Genomic DNA, 21,589 nt, shown 5'->3' with positions numbered 1-21,589 from the left:
TACGTTTACGTGGCACTAAAATGAACCTGATTGGTGTGAGTTTAAATATATTTGTCAGAAATTTAGGGGGTTCCCCTCATTCCTGAACACCAGACATGTCTCGTGACCTTACAAAAATAGCGTGAAAATTCGTGTGGTCGATCACGCAACATTTGAAAACCGTTAAGTCAGCAGTTTATTAAGAAAATCACTTCTCTATCTATGGTAGCGTAGCGAAGAAACTCAAGAAAGAAAATCGGAATTTAGAAGATACAGGAGCCTCCTTTTGTGTGGAAACTCTTTAGAAACTTGTTTTCTTTTTCACAGGTTCGCGTGACGTTTGCTTCCTGCAATCACAAGTCACGAAAATTTTAACTCTAAAAATCTGCACCCCGGCATTGGCATACAAGTTAACTGTTAGCCTACTAATGAAATTAGCTCAAGTTTTTAAACTAAAAAATACTGTGATCATTTGAACGCAAAGCAAGGCAGTAATGTAACAAAACTCGACAAAAACATTGCTGGTGACCTCAGAGACCGATAATACATTCACAACCAATGGCAACCAACCACCGATAATCTTCTTGGACTTACTAGAAAATATGTTGCTCGGAACAAATACACTGCCATGCCATGTAAAATTATTTATCAACGGCGAAACAACTCTCAAGAATGTGCTTTTATTCATAACAGGAAATGTCCACGAGCACACCTATTGTCTGAGGGATATTCCCCAATATTCCCCAAATATTTTCCCCTTCCGAGAATCCTCCAATTCCTGGAAAATCCTCAATTACTAAAACTATAATCAATGTCTTTCTTGATAATATTACACATCTACTCCATGAATGTGGCTACAACGACAACGCTACTCCCAACTCCTTCTCAGCCGCTGTTTGGGTCGTCACTAGCCTGACGACGTGCAAAAAATGACAATACTGCCTTACAAAGCTAAAACTGTAGCTCTAGGTACTTGAAAAAGCAAATTAATTTTCGCGCGTTCTAGACATCCGAGAGAAAAACTTTGGAATGTTCGCTGCGTATTGTTACGTTGAAGCTTAGAGTGTCAATTACCGTGTAAAGGAGGAATCTTAGGGATGCACAGGACCTCTAAGTAGCCCCTGTTTGCTCGAGAGGCCAGTTGGGATAGTAGAGGCCGGCGTTCTTTTCAATGACATAGCCATGCCAAAAATCCGCCCGTTTCTCACACGTTCCACACCCTTACCTAATCTTAAACTACACGCTTCAAATGGTTTGAAGATTGGCTGACTATGGAAACGCCAAAGAGCAAAACTTTGCATACCCGAGATATAATTTTTTTCGTATTGTTGTCAACATTTTTAATTTCATTATTATGTCCGTTGTGAGAATTTGGTCGTTCATTAAGAGAGCTGGCCTCAGTTAATTGATTATTTTCTTTATTCTCATCATTTGTTACTTAGCAATGCACTGATATTGTTCTTGGGAGGTGCGGTGGCTTAATGTTTTGTGCGCTGGACGCCGGATAGAGCGGTCCAGGTTAACGTTCGAGCCCCGTGGCCAGGGTCACTGCGTTGTGTACGTACATGTGTTCTTGGGTAAGACACTTTACTCTTACAGTGCCTCTCTCCATGCACCCAGGTGTATAAATGGGTACCGGCAAATTTACTGCTGGGGGGTAACCCTGAAATGGACTAGCATCCCGGCTAGAGGAGAAGGTGGGGGGGGGAGAAATACTCCCAGTTGCTTCATGCTACAAAAACGGGATGAGCTCTGGCCTGATGGTCCACTAGGCTCGTATGCAGACTTAACCTTCCCGAATCTGTGATAGTTGTAAGACCAGCAGTACAGATTGTAAAGTTTGATCATTAAGACCTATATGGTCGCGAACACTAGCACGAAAGCAAAGGTGACATTTTTTGCTGAATTGCCTTTATTTATATCACTGTTTACTGTTTACATTATGTGTTTTACACGCTTGCAAATTCTGCATTTACTCCGACAATTTCTTCGGCCCTTAAACTTTGCCAGGAATTCTGTTGGCACAGTCTACTCCCTGGAAAATAAAGAAATAACTGATAAATCCCTTATTACCTTATCACTGATTATGATATAGGTCGGTCGTACTTGGGAAAAGTTTGGTAGTTAATTAACTATTAATATGATTTAATAGTATGATTCAATAGTTAGTTATGTTGTATACAAGCTTATATCAGTAAATTTATTAACTTTAAAGGAGCTAAGTCACAAACAACGCATCTTGAAAAAATGGCAATTTGTTTTTCAAGTTTGTCATTCGTGATCCGTCTTAATCTTCGTCAGTTGAAATCGTCCTTGTTTATTTCCGTGTTTATTCCGTTGGTGTTTTAATTTTCTACGTGAGAAAACTATTATTTTGATCATGAGGTTCCCATCAATTTGAAAGTAATCAGAAAAAATGACTCAAAATACCGTAACATAGCTCCTTTAGGAATGTACAATATAATTTGCGCGCGGCTTGTACTACCTTCGAATTGAGGAAAAATGCAAAGATTTTTTGCAGTTTTGGTTTTTAAATTATGGAATTAATGCTTTGCCTCCGAGAATTAGAGATGAACAGGCCGAGTGATTGTATCATTCAAGCCATCACTATATGGCCCAAAGTAAGCTTTTAATGTGATATTGTTGTCAAATATTTTTCATTTTTATAAAAGTCTTATAAATTGTAAATAATTTTTGTCGACGGGTGAATGTAAATGTTTAGCGTTTTGGTTCTTAATTATGTGTTATTGGCAGATTAGTTTTATTTTCTCCTTGAAATCAGTTTTATTTAGTTTTTTACATACACGTACACGTTTTAAGAGTTTGTAGGAGCTCCTCGATGTTTATGTTTCTAAATTGTTTGATTGATTGATTGAAGGTGAATTCACTACTTGTCTTCACACTAGAGCTCGTAAGTATAATCTAAGTGCACTTGGAACCTACTTTGAGTGTGAAGGGGTAAAACGTACTTACTTAAACTTTACTTGATGACCATGGAAACTTTCGTAGTTCAAAGAAGCCGAAGTGCGCCGCCAAGTATGGTCTACACCACACTTGAGAACGCACTTGACGAATGGGAAATGGAAGCCAAATAAAAGCAGCATGCAGCATTGTCACGATAACACGATTCTGAAGATGATTGACAGCTTGTACCTCAAGTTATATACTTTGTCATCAAGTGTGAAGCCAGATTTTGTAAAATGCGACTTGAGATTCTCAAGTGCACTTGAGTCAAGTGCTTACTTGAAACTAACTTATATATTAGCTTCTAGTGTGAAGCCAAGTACTGCCGCAGTGAATTTGGAAAGCTGACGTTTCGAATATTAAATAATCATCATCCTCTTTTAGCGAGGGAATATGGAATACAGCGTCCGCAATCCCGACATTCTCCTGTTACTAGTGTTCATACCTGGGGCAGCAACACCGTCTAGCTCCTGAGGTACCAGCTGAGCAGCTATACCGCGAACTGCAATCCACAGGCCGTCTATGATGACAAGTGTAGCGTACGGGCACGCAAATAGCCGGATCTTGACATTGCGCTAGAAACGGAAGATATTGTTCATTCGTCAATTCGCGACTACTACTTATACTAAATCCACTATCACTACCACTAAGAAGCAAAAGTAATTGGACTAAGCGTACGGAGTGCAATTCAGGGAGTAATCGGGCTAGTAATTTCAAAATCGATCGAGCGCACGGCGTGAGGCAGATTTGAAATTACGAGCACGATTATTCCCTGAATTGTACAGCACAAGCTCCAATTACTAATTATTTATTGTACCAGTTACAAAATTCGGGGTACGGAGTCTTTTTTAAGGTTAAAAAAACCCTGTCAGGATTGTTTGAACTAAGGCCGAAATTGGTCTAAAATGTTTTGCGACTGATTTTAAGCTTAGTGTTTTGATTTTAATAACACATTTATGCTATTATCTATTATTTCGATGCTTTTTTTTCTTGTGTGTTTTGTGTCTATGATGAACCCGTCCGTGAGTGCAGTTCATTTTAGGGTAGCTATTTTATTCCGATTTATAAAGGAAACAACACTCTGCGATAACATCGATCATATTCACCGATCATCCAAACAGAGATTTTGTGACTCAATCTTTATGCATGGGTTTCTTTACCTGACAAAATAAAGATGATAAAATAAAAACGTTATTTGCTGGCCTTGGTCGGTTCGTATAAGGAAAAACTGTACCCTGTACCCTGGCACAGTTTTTCACTATACAGAATTCCCCCCCCCCCCCCCCGCAAATAACGTATACATCTTTTAGCCTCGGGTATTATCCTCCAGTATACTGCCGCCTAAAACCAGTGTTAAACCAAACATTATGTCTTGATAACCCGTTGGGAGGTTCCGTACCAGGTACGAAGTAAAACACTAAGATTTTAGGGCGGAGTTTGCTATGTAAAAGCATGCAGGAGCAATCGCTTAATTCGTCCTTCTATTCCTTGCCATACAAGTGTCGAGAGCTCAAAAGAGTTTATTTGCTAAATATCCCGCGGTTTTGGCTGCAAAATATGACGTGTCTAGACCAATCGCATGCGCGAAAAATATTTGAAGGGTTATACTAGTTACAACGCTTAAGACCACAGGCTTCTGATTGGCTAATTCCAAAATTGAGTAAGATAATAATAGTAACAGTTACAGCAAAGGTAATGAAAATGGAAATAGTACTAAAAACATTATTATAAGAAGTTAACGCTCCATGAAATTAACTCGAATTCTCAAAATTGGAGCGTTAATTTAAGTCGCGTTATTTTTTTGTGAGCGTTAATTTCCGCGACATTCGGAGACCTTCATTTTATTTCAAATTCTGAATACTAACCGAACACTTATAAAAACTAGACTTTTTTTGTGCACTATTTTTCAGTCTTTTCAATATAAAAGCCTTAGAGATATGTCATCTGCAATATTTCCAGTTCATTCTTGCCTTTAGAAGAGCAGTACAACAGCCAAAATATCTTTAGAGAAATCAAGAATCTCTTTAATATTATTCAAAAGAAATTCCCTTGCAATTCGCGTTAATTAACCCTTTGGCGCCGGGATTTTCTTTGATAAAAGCACATTTTTTGGACGGTATTGACATTTTCTAGTCAGATATGAGCTAAACCTGCTCCAAACAACTGGAAACGGAAATATGCCTTTCTTTTCACGAGCATCACATTTTATGACATTTCTGCTCGGGTTAAAGCCGCCTCAATTTCAAAGACCTTAATTTTCGGGAGCGTCAATTTCAATACTAATAAGGTAGTAGTATTTTAAGTAGGATCAAAGGTTGAAACTGAAAACATTTGACAACTTACGAGTGCTGCGTTTCACAAGATTCTTCATTTCGCTTTCTGCGCATGCTCCCTGCACGGTAATGGCCGTCAACATGATCACCAACAGGCACAAATAAAACTTGGTATCCATGGTTGAACTGGTGATGGAATATTTAATGTTCAGAGCATAAAATAAACTGTCTTCTTCGAAAGAAAGCAGTATTTTGTTACTTTTATTAAACAGTTAAAATGACAAATGATAAATCAGCTACTGAATAAATGTTAGAGAGGTTAATAATAATAATAATAATAATAATAATAATAATAATAACAACAACAATAATAATAATAATAATAATGATGATGATGATGATGATACTGGGCTGGAAGTCATCCGGCAAACTGAGCCAGCCCTACTCATGTAATCAATCAGGCCCTTATTAGTAGAGAGAGTGGCGCGAGGTTTTTTAAACCAATCACTAAGCGTAGTAATGCAAAAACAAAGCAAACGAGAATTACTTTCGACAGTCATGTGAAAATCGCTCGAAAGCAGTCAGATCGTTTCTAGCAATAACTGGTACTAATTGAAAAGCGTTAATCTCCGTACGCATTTACGAAAACGGGTGCCATGTATTTCACGGTTCACAGTTTTAAACACTCTTATTTTTAGTGAATATGAAATTCATATTTGTTAAATGTAAACGAAAAGGGATTGCGTAAAATTACTAAGATTTACTTTAATAAATATATTTCGAGTTCAAGAAAAAAGATTCAAACTAATTTCGAGAGAAAATTAAATAATCAAACTGTTCCCAGTTACCTATTATAGATAATTTAACCTCGTGTTTATCGACTAAAGATCAAGCGACAATAAAATAACACGAATGAAAAGGCAAAGTCGTTCAAAATAAAGAAAATTAATACTAATGAGAATATTATATTTTCTGATAAAATAAATGAGTGTATCGAAGTTATGAGTTCGAGTTAGAAATTTCGAGTTCGAGTTATGGGGTAACATTTTCCCAGTTGGTCAGGCATAGTGTCGCCCGGTGTCACCAAATGAAAGCTAACCGCAAGCAAATAAGAGTGGAACTAACCGCAAGCAAATAGGAGTGGAACTAACCGCAAGCAAACCAGAGTGGAGCTAACCGCAAGCAACTCGAACTCGATATTTTAACTCGAACTCGAAATTCTTACTCGAACTCGAACTCAACTCGAAATTCTAACTCGAACTCGAACTCATGAAGCCTTCATGAAATGGACAGACCCAAAATAAATCAATGTGAATGACAAAAGAAGCAACAGAGAACAAGAAACAAGTAGCTTAACCAGTGTGAAGTACAAAGATACCTCCGAGAGCAAGAATTCGTGTACTTTTAGAAGAAAGTTCATGCCTGGTCTATAGAACTCAAAGTTAAAATAAAATAAATTGCTTTATTTTTTTCCAAGAGGGCAGGGTAACGAATCCTGCAATCTGATTGGTTATTAGCGCGGGCAAGATTCTCCTATCTCTGCCCACGGGCCACGGTAACGCTTTCGTGAGTTTCATTTATAATTTCGCGGCGAGACGAACGAACCCATGACAGTTTTTTTTGTAGTTGCTCACCAACCGTTGTAAATTTGAAAGGGAAAATTAGCAGTGGAATTAAAGGCCTTGAAGTTCTCCAAAAGGCGAGTATTTATTCTCTTTAGTGACAAAATGAAGTTATAGTTTTATGGCCGTGGTTTGCCGATCGTTGTTTGTGCATTCGCACTGATTTTCACGCCATTGCGGTTAACTGCAAGTCGCCGGTTTACAGACTCGATTTATCCTTTCAAACACCTTGCTTCTCTGCTACTTTTCTCCAAAACCGAATACTGCTTATCGCCATTCAAGAAAATGAGATGCTTTATTAAAAACAGTCAAATTAATTCTCGCAATATTGTGCCGTCACTGTGCAGGCGACCAAACTACACATTTCAGCTTCATTCAGTTTCACTTTCGCAAACTTTTTGTCAAAACAGAAAACTGTGGGAATCAACACAGAGGTTTTTGACTCGTTAAATACAAATGTAAATAGCTAAGTGCTTTCCAGTCCGAAAAGTAAGTTTAATTCCTCGCGAAGCGAGAGCCGAAGGCCGAGCGTAGCGGGGTGTATAATTTTGTCCCTCAAAGGGCTCAGGCGGGATGAAATCTCGTGTGGAGTTTACGGTCATATATATACTAGTTATGCAACGCTTTCGAGTGGTATACTATGGAATATCCCACGAGTCACTTGTATTTTCTCGGTATACACACGAGCCTTTAGGCGAGTGTGTATACCAAGAAAATAGTGAATGTGAATGTGAAATAGTGAATGTTACACTGGAGCAGGGAAAGCCTGGATTTCTCTCTAGATGCATAGAAAATGATTGATTGTAACTCGAGAAGCTCATTCTTGGCCTTTCCGGTCACTACTATTGAATCATATGTCTGAATTTATCAAAACCAGGTCAAGGAAATTTTCACCGTTTTAAGCGAAATCGCTGTAAACGCGTTTTTTTCTCTCCAGAAACTATCTCCAAACTCGATGATATAAAAACTAAAGGGAATGCCAGTCCTTTTTTTCTCTTCTCCTCTCTCTTCTTCACCTTTCAGCGCTGTATTTCTTTTTTTTTTTTTCCCTTTCTTGTGGCGTTTTAAGCCAATTCGCGCAGTAACGTACTTGTTCAAGAATACTGACGTCACTTTTCTTTGACCCGGTTTTGATAAATTCAGACATATGATTCAATAGTATGACCGGAGAGGCTAGTGAATGTTACACTGGAGCAGGGAAAGCCTGGATTTCTCTCTAGATGCATAGAAAATGATTGATTGTAACTCGAGAAGCTCATTCTTGGCCTTTCCGGTCACTCATTCTGGAAGGTCAATGTCTCCAAACCAATGTAGTCTATCAAGCAACAGTGACAAGCGAAACTTCCACGGAATCATACGTAGGACTAGCAACAAACTTTAAAGACCGCTACAGAAACCACAACGCATCCTTTCGACACACCAACAAAAGAAATGAAACTGAACTATCAAAACACATCTGGACTCTTAAAGACGCGAAAAAAGCCTATCAAATTAAATGGAAAGTGCTAAGAAAGTGTCAGCCATACAATAATATTAGCAAGAAATGTAATCTATGTCTCCACGAAAAGTTTATTATTATCTGTAAAAAAGATCTTTGTAGCTTAAACAAGCGCAACGAATTAGCGAGTTCATGCCCCCATAGAAATAGATTTGTCCTCAAGAACTTGAAAGTAACGTAATCTACACAGCTGCTACCTAGCAACCATATTTTGTATATTTTGTATTTTGTATTTAACCGCCAGCATTCAAATTAACGGTCATTCGAAAAAATTGCCTGAAGAGTGTGGTCATCTTTTGACCATACGAAACAGAGCTGTTGCAATAAATCGATGGAATACTATTGAAGCCTGGAACCTTTTTAAATAATTTAATACCGCTCCTAAAAAGTTGAGCGCTCTCCGAAAATCGTTCCACACAAGAAATTTGAAGTTATATATATATATATATATATATATATATATATATATATATATATATACAGCTATTTCAATTAACGTTGTCCGGATCAAAGCTTAAAGACAAGACTGAAAGGCAGTATGGGTAGAAGAAGAGGGCAACTGCACGTACTGAATACTAAAATATATAATGACATGACAAACGCGAATTTGCACGTTTTCTATTTCTTCAGACATGTGAAACAAGGTGGTTTTAGCTACACTGAATTTAAGGAGAATTTTCAAAACTCAGAACCAAGCAACAGTGAAGGTAAAGCTACAGAAAGGCCTCCCGAGAGAAAAAAACAAACTCTTGAATTCTCCACGTGCGATGATGCTTAATGAAGCTTATATGCAAATTTGTAGTGAATACCCAGAACGCCACACGGTCTTGCCTTTTAGCTTTAAGCTTTGACCCGACAACGTTTATTGAAATAGCTGTATATATATATATTTGTGAGCTTGGTGTCTGGCGAAAATGGCGTCACACGGCCGCGCGATGGTGGCGTAATGGTGTGAGCGTCGAACTTTAAATCAGATCTTCGGGACTGAGGGCGGGGGTTCGAATCCGGCTAAGGTTTTTTTTTTTTCTTCTTTTTTTTATATTATTTTTTTGTGTAGGTTCGAATCCTGAGCCTTTTATTTTTATCGTTTTTCTTTTCGGATTAAAATAACACTGATTTCCACATAATACTCCCTCAACGCCTATTCAGGCTTATATAAACCTTTCATGGCCATCAGGGGCGCGCGGGCGGAGGGTTCGAATCCTCCTGCCGTTCGTTCTTCTTTTTTTTAATGCCCTGAAATAAATGTCCAAAATGCGAATATCCAATAATTTGTCGATGATTTTGAAAATAGCCTGCGCTTCCCAACGCTTTATACCTCTTTACGAGCCAGAAAGAGCCGCCATTTTCAAAGCGGAGTAGACCCTGGGAACGAGGGTGTCGCGGCCATGTCCGTTACTAGGCAACAATAACAAATCACCGGTTATCACTCCTTATTTATAACACCCCCCTCCCTCCCCAACCCAGAGCTTCGCGAGGCCCTTCGAGTCACGTATTACTAGTTAACTAAAGAACTCACAAGCCGAAATGGAGTTAAAAGTGTTTCGCAACTCGCTGATTGCTCTGTTCTACATTGTGCTTTTCTATTATTTCAGATGCTTTTTTTCTCTTTTTTTTTTCAGATGAAATTTTCCTTAAGTACTGTTCATTTTAGTGAATTTATTTTGTTTGGCAGTAAGCTCTTATAGCGACTTTATTGACTTTATCTTCAACTTGAAGATTTCAGTTCCACAGGACTACAACAGAATACACTTAATAACTAAACATTAACATTAACAAGCTAACAACTAACTCTTGGTCGTGAGGGAAAAATTCTCCTCAAGTTCTTTTAGTGATTCATTATAACAGTTTAAAATATCACAGATAAAGTGGGCGCTTAGATTCAAGATATTTTCAAATATATAGCAAACAGATCATTATTTACTCTTGCCGTAGCTCATTTATGGCGATCGACTCAACATTGGATGCGCGCGTATATAAATACAAACACATTTGGCAAGAAAGTCTTTGTAGATTTTTTAGGTGTTTTTTAATCAAACACATTAAAGTAGAAAAAAAATAAATAAGTTATTTACCGGCTTAGAGTCGGTCCGTATAGTGAAAACTGTGACCTTGGCCTTGAAAATGCTGCCCTCGGCCTGCGGCCTCGGGCAGCATTTTCAAGACCTCGGTCACAGTTTTTCACTATACGGACCTCCCAGCCGGCAAATAACATATATATATTTAGAGAAGAAGCCACATCAGCTCTTGCTGGTTTTCATCCGGGTCCTCTGTCCAGATCGAATTGGAATTTGGAAATGTTCGTTTTTCAGAAGGGAGGAAACTCGGAGTACCCAGAGATCAACCCTCGAAGCAAGGCGAGAACCAACATACTGTACTACGATAATTATCTCAGGTATGAATACTGCTAAACATCATTATGACACTACATAACTTGTATCAACCAAACCTTGGTTTTGCAATGGTTTCTAATCTCGGCCTCGCTTTTTCTTCTTCTTCAACGACTAGTGCTGAATTTACGCGTGTGACCAACAAGAATATCTCTGCCACGTCTCGATACGTCAAAGCAGTCAGATCATTTCTAGTAATAACAGGTAGTTGTTGAGAAGCTTTTAACTCAATATGCATTTGCATTATCAGGTGCCATGTCAATTTCACGGTTATGAAATTCAGTTTCTAAGTTTTGCGTAAAAAAATTGAACATTTTCATGTTTTATGTGTATTTTTCTATTCAGTTCTATTCACGAAAATAATATTTATGCCCATAAAAGTGAGACAAAGCAGAATCTTGACGAACACGACTTAGCGAGAGTACTTGCATCAACGCAAAACCACTGTTTCAGTACTTTCAGGAACACTGTTTCGGAAGAATCGTCGATGAAGACATACCAGGAATCGCGCCGAAGACAAATGGAAATACCAATGGTTTCACCGTTTTAGCGAATGTGTGGGATCGCTCATTACCAAATGCCATTCTCGAACAAGGGGCGGAAAGCATTCCACACACCCCCAATAATAACGTAGATCCATTTGGAGAAATTTCAGTTGTTCTTTTCAGAAAAGCTTTAATAAAAGATACCATTTGCATGCTTGGTCGCACTAGACCACCAACAGTCCAACATAGCGGTCTGTAAGCGCCCACCTGGAATAAGCGCCCACCCTGTAAGTAGGAAAGGTTAATAAGCGCCCAGCCTCGAACAAACGCCAACCCCTACCCCCTAAAAAATTGACATGCACGAGAGAAGTAAAATGAGAGGTGAGTAATTGGCTAAGTGCTACCAAGAGACTACCCCGAAGACCAAGCTTTCTCAATAATGTACAGAAACATTCAAGGATCATAAAAATTCGGCTTTCGGACATCTTCACGTCCTGTTATTATTAACATTTTTCTTGGAAAAAAAGCGCACTACTTGCTAAAAATGGTAAGAATTTAATAAGCGCCCAGCCTCGAATTAGCGCCCCCTCTCAAGGTCCAAAAATTTAATAAGCACCCAGGGCGCTTAAACGAATAAATACGGTATATAAGCGACTTTTGTTGACTGACCCTAAGCGAGACGACGAGCATCCCCGTTCCTCTCTCACTCGAGTCAAATTTCGTAAGACGGCGACGAACATAGTGTTCAAAAGTTCCCCGTGATGAACAATAGGAATCAGAAGCTTATAAATCACAGGAATTTTATATCTAGTCAGTCGTCATTCTATATTAAATCAGTTTAAAAATAATTTTTACTTTCCCTTTACAAGAAACGATTAAAAATTTGTATTTATAGGTATAGCACTTGTAACCCGCTTACGACTTCATTAAGGTCAAATAATGCTCTATCCCTTGGCCAGTATATAAATGCTCTGTCCTAAGAAACCAGGTAGGTCAGGTATGTAGTAGCCTGCGTTGCAGACGAACAAAACCCCGGTATAGTGCACACTTTACCGGGGTTTCGTTCGTCTGCAACGCAGGCTAGGTATGTAGAAGAGGGAGCAAGCAAGCAAGCATTGCTTGAACATCACAAAAAATACGTGTATTTGCAGGCAGGCATCACAAAACTACACGAAATAGAACGTTAAAAGGTTGTTGCCGATCTGTTATCAAAATTAATAAGCTTTTTAACAGCAAGTCCAGAAAACTGAAAAAATTGACCGTGTAGCTAGTCGAACATAGCGCGCGCAAAACATTAATTGTCCCGCGATATATCGAACCGCGATCGATACTTTTAAATTTGTTTTAAAGATTGGGCGAATTTCTCCCCTTTCCTTCCCCCTTCTTCTACTACACGTCTGTCTGTAAATCGCAAAAGCAGACTGCAGACCGATTCCAAAATGCAAATGGCATCCTCGCAAAACAATCGTATTGTAAGCACTGTGAAGCGCGAGCTGGCTTGTGACTTCCAGTCACGCTATCAGCCATTCCGCGAACGCAGACGTATTACGATTACCAACTGTCGTTTCTCTCCGCCGAAAAATAGCAAAGATAAACGACAGCCGGAAATACGTCTGTGTTCGCAGGCTATGATTGGACAAGAAATGACAGCGTATCAAATAGGATGCTTGGTCACGTATGCCGGACGCGCTTCCTGCAGTTACTGAGAAAGAGAAAGTGATTTTTGAAACAAAATGGCGGAAGGCGGAAATGTACCAGAGCTTGGCGGGTACGATTACGAGTTTACCAGTAGAGTCCCTGACGATTTGGAATGTCTTGTGTGTCATTTAACATTGAAGGATCCTGTGCAGATTGTAGAATGTGGACACAGACTTTGTAACATTTGTATGGAATCCCTGTTGAGGTAACACAGCAATACGGCAGCAGTGTTCCAGAAATCTAAAAATATCTAGAAACATCTCCGACATGCCAGTTCACCTAAGTGAGAGTGAGAAATGTCTTTAAATAATGTAATGGTCAAGAATTGATGAGCTTGCACTGCGTGTTTCAATCGGAGCAACGGATCTGTTTTGGTAATTTTGGTATTTGTTGTATGTCTTGAATCAACTTCTGCCATGTTTGTCCAACGCGTATTTAACATTTATGTGTTGTTGTTATTACTTATACTTCCAGGGTTTTCGGGCTCGCGTGTCACTCCAGCGATATTTCTTTGCATGCTTTTCATGAAAGTATACGATGGGTGTAGATTTCTATAAAATTTATATGCAAATTTTTCTTTGTTCAGACGCCCTTCACCGACATGCCCAGCAGACAGACAGCCTTTGTCACGTGAGAAGGTATTTCATTACTCTTGAGTCACGCAAACTCGTGCTAGCGTGCAGTTATCTAGTCACCAAGCCTCCGAAATGATGCAAGTGTGTCCACATATTGAATGTGTCAGCTGTTTTCGTATTTTACAAACTGTTAGGTTAGAATGACCTGTTATGTGTTTTTTCTAGTTATATTTAACTTTATAAAATAAAGTCTGCTTGCCATTCTTTTAAAACGACAGATATTTCCAGATTTCGCTTGTCATCGCCAAATTCAGGGTCTTACCGTGGAGTGTCCCCATTTTGGATGTTCGTGGACGGGAGAACTGCGTGCTGTGGAGGTATACTATACTTTTTTCTCGGACCTTCTTTTTATGTATCATGTGTATGTGCCGCCGAAATATTCCATTACTTACGACGTCATTGCTGGCACTAAATTAGCAGAGCAGCTAAGACTTGATTTACTGAAATAGTGTTCTTTTGGCGTTCGTTCTGTCTGTCACAAAATCGAATATCATACCTCCTCCTCCGTAGGCCCAACATTGTTCCCAATATTAAAATGAATTGGTGTGATTCAAAAGCATTTAATGAAGACTATATTTCAAGCAACGCTGCTCATTTCGAAACGTTTTTTTTTTTTCCTATTTTTTTTCCTTCAGCTGATGAGCCCCCCCCCCCCCCCAGATATAAGCCCTTCCTTTTAAAAGCCCATCCGAAACCAACTGGAAGAGAATTAGCAACTTTAATTACACATCCCCTGTCTGGAAATGGCCGGACAAATCGTCTGAGAAGAACAAGTCGTCTTAGTGTGAAAACGGGACGGACATGATTTTGGACGTAAAAGTCGTCTGATGAGTCGTACAAATGTGCGAGGCAGCGAGGCGTGCGAGGCAAGGCAGCGAGGCAGACGACGTTCGAATAGTATCCCATGATGCATTTCGTTTCATCTTATATTATCACTGCGTACGTGACCTACCTTATTATAGGAAATTAACGCTTGTGTTAATTAAGGTATTTGAAATTAACGCGACTTAAATTAACACGAATTGAAGGAAAAATTACTTCCCAATAAAGGAAATTAACGCGAAAGAGTGGGTAACATTTTAAAATGAAGGAAATTAACGCGACGCACACAAAGAAAAAATCTTGTTGAGACAACAGGAACAAGTTTATTTCAACACTAGGCGTATAACCCGAGACGGAGACAATGTTCATGATACTTTACCGAAACGTATGGGCTAAGCGATGGAATCTGACAGTTTCAGTGACACTGGTAGATTTCCACCCTGATGAAATAATGCTTCTTCCTAGGAGATTAGAACGTCTGGACTGTATCGAGAAATTGGGACCAAAATAATGGAAATTAAGGTCGCGGAAATTAACGCTCCACTAAATTAACGGCGCGGAAATTAACGTTAACAAAAATTAACGCGACTTAAATTAACGCGAATTTTTGAAATTCGCGTTAATTTCATGAAGCGTTAATTTCCTATAATAAGGTAATCAGTATTGTTCAGCTCTCGCGAAGTGAGAAGAAGCGTTCGCCATGGCATGTTTCCGGACTAGTTTTGATTCAAAAGCTGCTGCTTTCGAGGAAAACGACTTATTCTACGTTCACTGCGTTTCAAAGGAGAATTTCAGTGTCACATTGAAGGACTTGAAGGGATTTACCTGTGTTTCGCTAGTATACAGAGAAATACATGTTAGTGTTATTGAACAATTGGACGAACGTTGAAGAGCTCTCATTCCTGTGACAGTAAAAAATTCGGCTATAGATGAGCTTTTTGTTGCTGGAGTGTTAATAAAGAAGTCCTGTGCTGATCCGAATCGGTTTTCTTACATTTCTTCTTACATCTCTATCGATCTCTAGTCCGTCCGCTTCGCAGCCGGCGGGCTCGTTCGGCGTTGTTTACATAATCTGTGAATACATATTTGAGCTTATTATTACGGTTATTTTTCACCACTTGTAAGCATTTCACTTATTTGAAGAGTACGGATAAGATTACTTTCGAAATTAGTCATTTTGAATGTAAATATGAATGGCAATGATGACAAAGCGCTAACGAAAGAGCCCAGCGATTGTTGCCTGAAACAGACATCACACATGCTTCGCAGCACGCGGCGCTGGTTTTCGATCGAAATTTCAGTCATCTTTGATCGCTGAAAAAGTCATTAAGATGCGGGTACTTCTGGGTACTTCTTTGCAAGTACAATAATACGGCCTTCATTATGCTAGCGTGAGACCCATATTTAGTAGAAACCTGCTTATTATCCGAAGAATCGTGAATATTTATGACCTCGTTGCGGGTCAGTGAACACTTTGTGAAGGAAAGCTAATCAAAATAATCAAAATAAAGGACGTTTTTTAACAAACCACGGTCATAGGACAATTGCAAATCAATGAAAGTATGACAAACAACAAAATAATACGATTTTCTTGCTTTTGACTGGAAAAAAATACGAAATGTGCCGTAAAGAAAGCTGCGTTATTTTACGGTGGAATCCGCCATAACTTCGATATTGTGTGAAGTGCGCGGAGAATTGCACCATGGGATACTATTCGAACGTCGTCTGGCAGCGAGGCATGCTTAAAGCAGCGAGGCATAAAATCCCTACTTATAGTAATCAAAGGTCTCTATGAGTCTACGACTATTTTGCTATGGTCTATCTGTTGGCTGTCAATTGTGGTATGTAGTAGTCTTTTGCTAAAGGGTGAAAGAGGCTTTTCATGTTGTTTAGGAGTGGAAGTCTTGAAAACTGATAACTTAGCTTACCTGAATACTTTACACTTCCACATCACATTCTAAATTAAAACTGCAACCTAGAAGTCAATAACGCGCTGTTTACAAAACTCAACCGCAAATTAAGGAGCCAAAGAAAACCCAATCGAAAACACATTGAATATATATAGATTACTTCATAGAAAGTGCGCCGTACGGATTTATATTCACGAGTTGCAAAACTTTGGGAAAACGAACGAGTGAGCGTAGCGAACGAGTGAGTTTTCCAAAGTTTTGCAACGAGTGAATATAAATCCGTACAAAGCACTTTCTATGCTGTAATTTGTTTATTATATATATAATGAGAATTCAACCATTGAACACTTAAAGCCGATTTTTCAGTTTAAAACTTTTGACATCAGTACAACAGCTGCAGTTAACGGCGCGAGAAAACAAAGCTGCAAATGCACATAGCTCTACAAGCGAATTCGCTATTTCAATAATATACATGATATACATTTTTTCTCCCAGACAAAAACTTTATTTAAATAAACACACTACGTTACATTTACGTTGAAAACTTCGTATCGCATCGAGGAAACTTCGCCACAAGCGAATAAACTACTGGCGAATTGTGAACAAATTGTGGCAACACAACGAGTCGGTTAATTAAACAATAATTACCACGTAACTCAAGATTAAAAATGCAGTTTACTTAACCAAGACGATCCCAAAAGTGCCTGAATATTCTTAGAAAGTCCGCGGATGTGTTGTTAGTTCCGATGAAAGTCTTGTCTTCGCTTTCACTTATCGACACTTCGCCTTCGTCGGTCTTCACTTCGCCTTTGAAGAATGATTTTTTATCACTGCTGTATTCTTTAGGTTTTGCTTAGCGTGTTTCTGTTGGCTTGCATTTCCATAAAGTTCTTAAAAGGCAAACTTGTAAAGGAAGAAAACGTGTAGCCATGTTTTCAAAACATAAACTGACGTCGGGAGTAAACTTGTTGCTCGTTGGAAACCATTTGAATTCTCGCGCTGTGATTGGTTGAGTCGTACTACTCTAAATGCTGATTGGTTATATTTTTCACATGTGAAGAAAGCTATACGCGAAGCTGATTGGACGTATCGCTTTTTTCACATGTGAAATATAGCAAATATAGAATTCTATTTGCAAGGTTTATTGCTTAAAATTCTCGCTATATATGTGATAAGCTGTAGTACTCGTGTCGCGTATACGCTTATTCCGGCCTACTAAAGCAAACAAACAGTTCAGCGCTTCAATACATTCTTCATATATACCCACACCCCCGGCCCACACCGAAAAGAAATCCCTAGAATTGAGAACGCGAATAAATGATTATTTACTCGTGTTTAGCGAGACTAACGCAATCGATTGTCGCGAATGTGAAAGACTTGTAAAAGTACAAATTTGCGTTCTTAATCGTTTTAGGTTAAAAATTAGCGCTCCTTTAGTGTGTTAGACGCTTGTACCAGTCCAAACTTGCGTTCTTACGTTCTTGGTTACATATTAGCGTCACTTTAGTCTGTGAAAGACTTATACATTGCCTTCAAGTGTTGAATGACGCTTTGTTCACCCACACCGAAAAGAAATCCCTTGAATTGAGAACGCGAATGATTATTTACTCGCGTTAAGGTCGCGGGGGACACCTTAGGCTCATCATTATGCATTTATTTAAAGCGTATGCACGAAGTGCAACGACTGACAAAGTGACATCGACAACTTTACGAGATATTCATGACTGAATAAAAATATGCGGGTGCGTGCGCGTGATTTTTTTGAAAAAATAAATTCCTGTTTCTTTGATATTTTAACCAATTTAAAACAACACTGGCGATATACGTTTATATAGATTGTAGCTAATATTTATTCAATTTGTTTTTGTTTCTGCAACTCAGAGTAATCACAATAATATTCGGCATTAACAATCATAGCTAATCATGTCCTTCATAAAAACGCATTGTTCTCACTAAAAAAGCGTGGAATATAATTACCATAATTACATCTTTCCTTTAGTAACTGATCGTGTTTTGGTCGGGACACCTTCGGAAAACTCAAAGTTTGGACTTTTCCGACAATTTTGTGGCAGAGAATACAGCGCAGATACAGACCTTTATGACTTGCCACTGCAGATAGGTAAACTATGGACATTGTAGTGTGTCATAACAGAGGCGGAATTTTAAAAGAGCTCTTTTAGAAAGAGGTAGAAGGCATTAAATTAAAATTTGCGCATTTAAACCGCCATAACTTGCTGGCAAATTTTAAATTAAAAAATCCGCTTCTGTTATGACACTCTACAGATATCGACTGATTATTTTTTGACAAGATCACAGTGTGCTGTCTCCTGCTCGTTCCGTAAACTCTGCCACAAAATCATGTTCTTCCCAATTTGGCACTAACGTGGCTATAACATCGCCGTTAAGTAGAATCTACCAAATAAAAGACGACACACATAATCTTTTATCATTTCTTTATGTCTCTGCAAAATTTGAGCTTAATCGCATCCATACCAGCCGAGAAATAAGCGCTTAACAAGATGCAGATCAAGCAAAATTTCGCTTCATGAATTTATTCATGCTGTAGGTATCCCCCGCGACCTTAAGCGTGACTAACGCAATCGATTGTCGCGAAAACAAATCCTTTAGGTTAAATATTAGCGCGACTTATACGTTGCCTACAAGTGTTGACTGACGCTTTGTTCACCCACACCGAAAAGAAATCCCTTGAATTGAGAACGCGAATAAATGATTATTCACTCGTGTTTAGCGTGACTAACGCAATCGATTGTCGCGAAAACAAATCCTTAGTTGTGTCATATCTGATTTGAGGTACTCACGCATAAAAATAATTGTTATATAACGTTTATACATGTGACAAGTCACGTTTTTAACACGAGATCGCAAGTGTTGACGCAATACTAATGAGAGACCCTTTCATCACCCACAGCGGAAAGAAATCCCGTGTGAATTTATACATTGCCTTCAAGTGTTGACTGACGCTTTGTTCACCCACACCGAAAAGAAATCCCGTGAATTGAGAACGCGAATAAATGATTATTTACTCGTGTTTAGCGTGACTAACGCAATCGGTTGTCGCGAAAACAAATCCTTTAGGTTAAATATTAGCGCGGCTTTAGTATGCGAAAGACTTGTATTAAACAGTACAAATTTCCGTTCTTAATCATTTTAGGTTAAATATTAGCACCCCTTTAGTGTGTGAGACGCTTGTACCAGTACAAACTTACGTTCTTAATCGTTTTAGGTTAACATATTAGCGTCGCTTTAGACTTAACCTGCGATCAGGCGTTATTTTTCTCGCGGCGGAGGGGTCAACGGAAAAATGAACGCCTGATACAATTACTTGTCGAGTCGTCTGTAAAAAGTCCAGAATCTGGACTTTTTTCTGATTGGCCAGAAAACAAAAGGCAGCATTAGAACTCTATCCTGATTGGCTAATGGAGTTCAAGTCTTATTTCCGGTCCAAAAATATCGCACGTAGACAAAAACACAATGGTAGATGATTGTTATCATGGCGGGTGTTGAGCGCAGGTTGAGCGTAGCCAAACTAAAAACTACACAGACGCCTGCTACGCAGGCTAGTTGAGCGGAATGAAGTAGAAAGCGAGTTCTTCTAGGTTTTAGAAAATCTCTCAAGAGCTTTGTTCACAAAACATTTAAAGACGAACAAAGGGAGTGTATTCGACGAATAGTTTGTGAAAGAAAAGATGTTTTGGCGGTGCTTCCGATGGGATTCGGTAAGAGCGTGATCTATCACCAGTGGTGTCGAAGAGTATTACATCACACCACCAAAGACGCCAGACGATCGTGCCAGTGACGAAAACTACGACCTTTAAATGACTGACCTGAGCCTTACACAAAATCAGCCTTTGCAGAAATCAAATTTTAAAAACCATCCGATCAGCTCGTTCAAAAGGGTAATTCAAACACATGTTCGTGAAAGCCTGATCGCAGGTTACTTTAGACTGTGAAAGACTTATACGTTGCCTTCATGGGCTGAACCACTTACATTCTCGATTAGTTGTGTCATATCTGATTTGAGATACTCACGCTTAAAAATAATTGTTATATTACGTTTATACATGTGACAAGTCACGTTTTTAACACGAGATCGCAAGTGTTGACGCAATACTAATGAGAGACCCTTTCATCACACACAGCGGAAAGAAATCCCTTGAGAAATTAAAACAGTCCCTTGAGAAATTAAAAAAGTCCCTTGAGAGTTATCAAGAATGTGGTTCCAAATTTTGCCTCACATAACTGCTATTCTCCTACTTTCGCTTGTAAACAAGCAAAATAGTCGAAAAAAGGCTAACCTAACTGCAGGCTAACCGGAGTGCCATTTAGGCTAACCAAAGGGCTATGTAGGATAACCCGAATGGGTCGCATGCCTCGCTGTCTCGCACTTTGTGACGACCCGTTCGCAAATGACCCTGAAAAAAGCGAACTGGGGCCTTTACTTTAGAAACGCTGGCTCTAAAAACTGCAAATGAGAATTCAGCTGATTTAATTTGTGACCAGTTCAAAGCGAGTATGAGCGCTGAAGTTTTAGATAATTCTGCTTTCTCTGTAGACTCAAGTAGACCAGTTTAGATGGTAAGACAAATGGCACAAAGCAAGCTCGAAATTAGTTTTTACCTAAAAGAAGAACAAAATAGTTAGAATAAGGCACAAAAATACTCAAAACAATTTATGAAGATGTACATCAACAAAGATGCACATAATGAATTGTATAACACATACCAATATTAAAGCTTTCTATAATTCTCACATTTGTTGCCCCCGCAGGGTTTTGGCCCAGAGGCCAAAACCCGAGGAGGCATCATTGTAATCCGCGCGAATATAGAGTATATATGGTATTACCAGACAAAATCTCGACTTGGCCAAAGTGCGACCGCAAGTAGTATCGGTAGGTGTGATAAAATTGCCTGTACGGTGATTGGTCAATGATGACGCAAGTAAACGATGATTAGGTGATGATGACAACCCAAAGCGTGAGCACGTGCACAGATGACAACAAGTAAACAAACAAGCTTGTAAAGGTTGATTGCAGTTGGGCAGAATTTTGAAAAAGATAATTTGAGGTTTTTTTCGAGGCCTATTCATTTCACAATGTCTAAAAGCCGAAAGCAATGCAATTGTTGAAAAGACTTCGCGATAATTAACTAAGTAACTCGCAGAGAAGTAAGAAAATCCACATTTTTTACATCTGAGTGGCCGAAGAAGAAATATGTCTAGGAACACATACGAACATATCAAGCCATATCTTCAAATTTGTCTGCGATTTACGATAAGCAAGCCTTAGTCCAAAAC

The 21,589-nt window shown here is 38.9% G+C and overlaps 1 protein-coding gene and 1 long non-coding RNA gene across 2 annotated transcripts in view; one reads left to right on the top strand and one right to left on the bottom strand.

Annotated features, from left to right (window-relative positions):
* Window positions 1–1,877: 1,877 nt before the first annotated feature.
* On the bottom strand, window positions 1,878–10,857 carry LOC144629247 (uncharacterized). Its single transcript, XR_013566320.1, has 4 exons — window positions 10,786–10,857; window positions 5,287–5,402; window positions 3,389–3,518; window positions 1,878–2,014 (listed from the first exon to the last, which is right to left on the bottom strand). It is a non-coding gene; the product is annotated as an uncharacterized LOC144629247 (long non-coding RNA).
* A 2,087-nt stretch (window positions 10,858–12,944) lies between these two features.
* LOC144628774 (uncharacterized) overlaps window positions 12,945–21,589 on the top strand; it is a 28,212-nt gene continuing 19,567 nt past the window's right edge. Inside the window, exons 1-3 of the mRNA XM_078486893.1 lie at window positions 12,945–13,114; window positions 13,496–13,547; window positions 13,763–13,861. Of these exons, the coding sequence (XP_078343019.1) occupies window positions 12,945–13,114; window positions 13,496–13,547; window positions 13,763–13,861 (321 nt within the window). The remainder of the gene's footprint in view (window positions 13,115–13,495; window positions 13,548–13,762; window positions 13,862–21,589) is intronic.

Source organism: Oculina patagonica, chromosome 10, assembly GCF_052425735.1.
Source record: "Oculina patagonica isolate OP01 chromosome 10, crgOcupat, whole genome shotgun sequence".
NCBI classification, from domain to species: Eukaryota; Metazoa; Cnidaria; class Anthozoa; order Scleractinia; family Oculinidae; genus Oculina; species Oculina patagonica.
The sequence above is the reverse complement of the archived record's forward strand: the minus strand, read 5'-3'. Positions and strand labels throughout refer to the sequence as shown.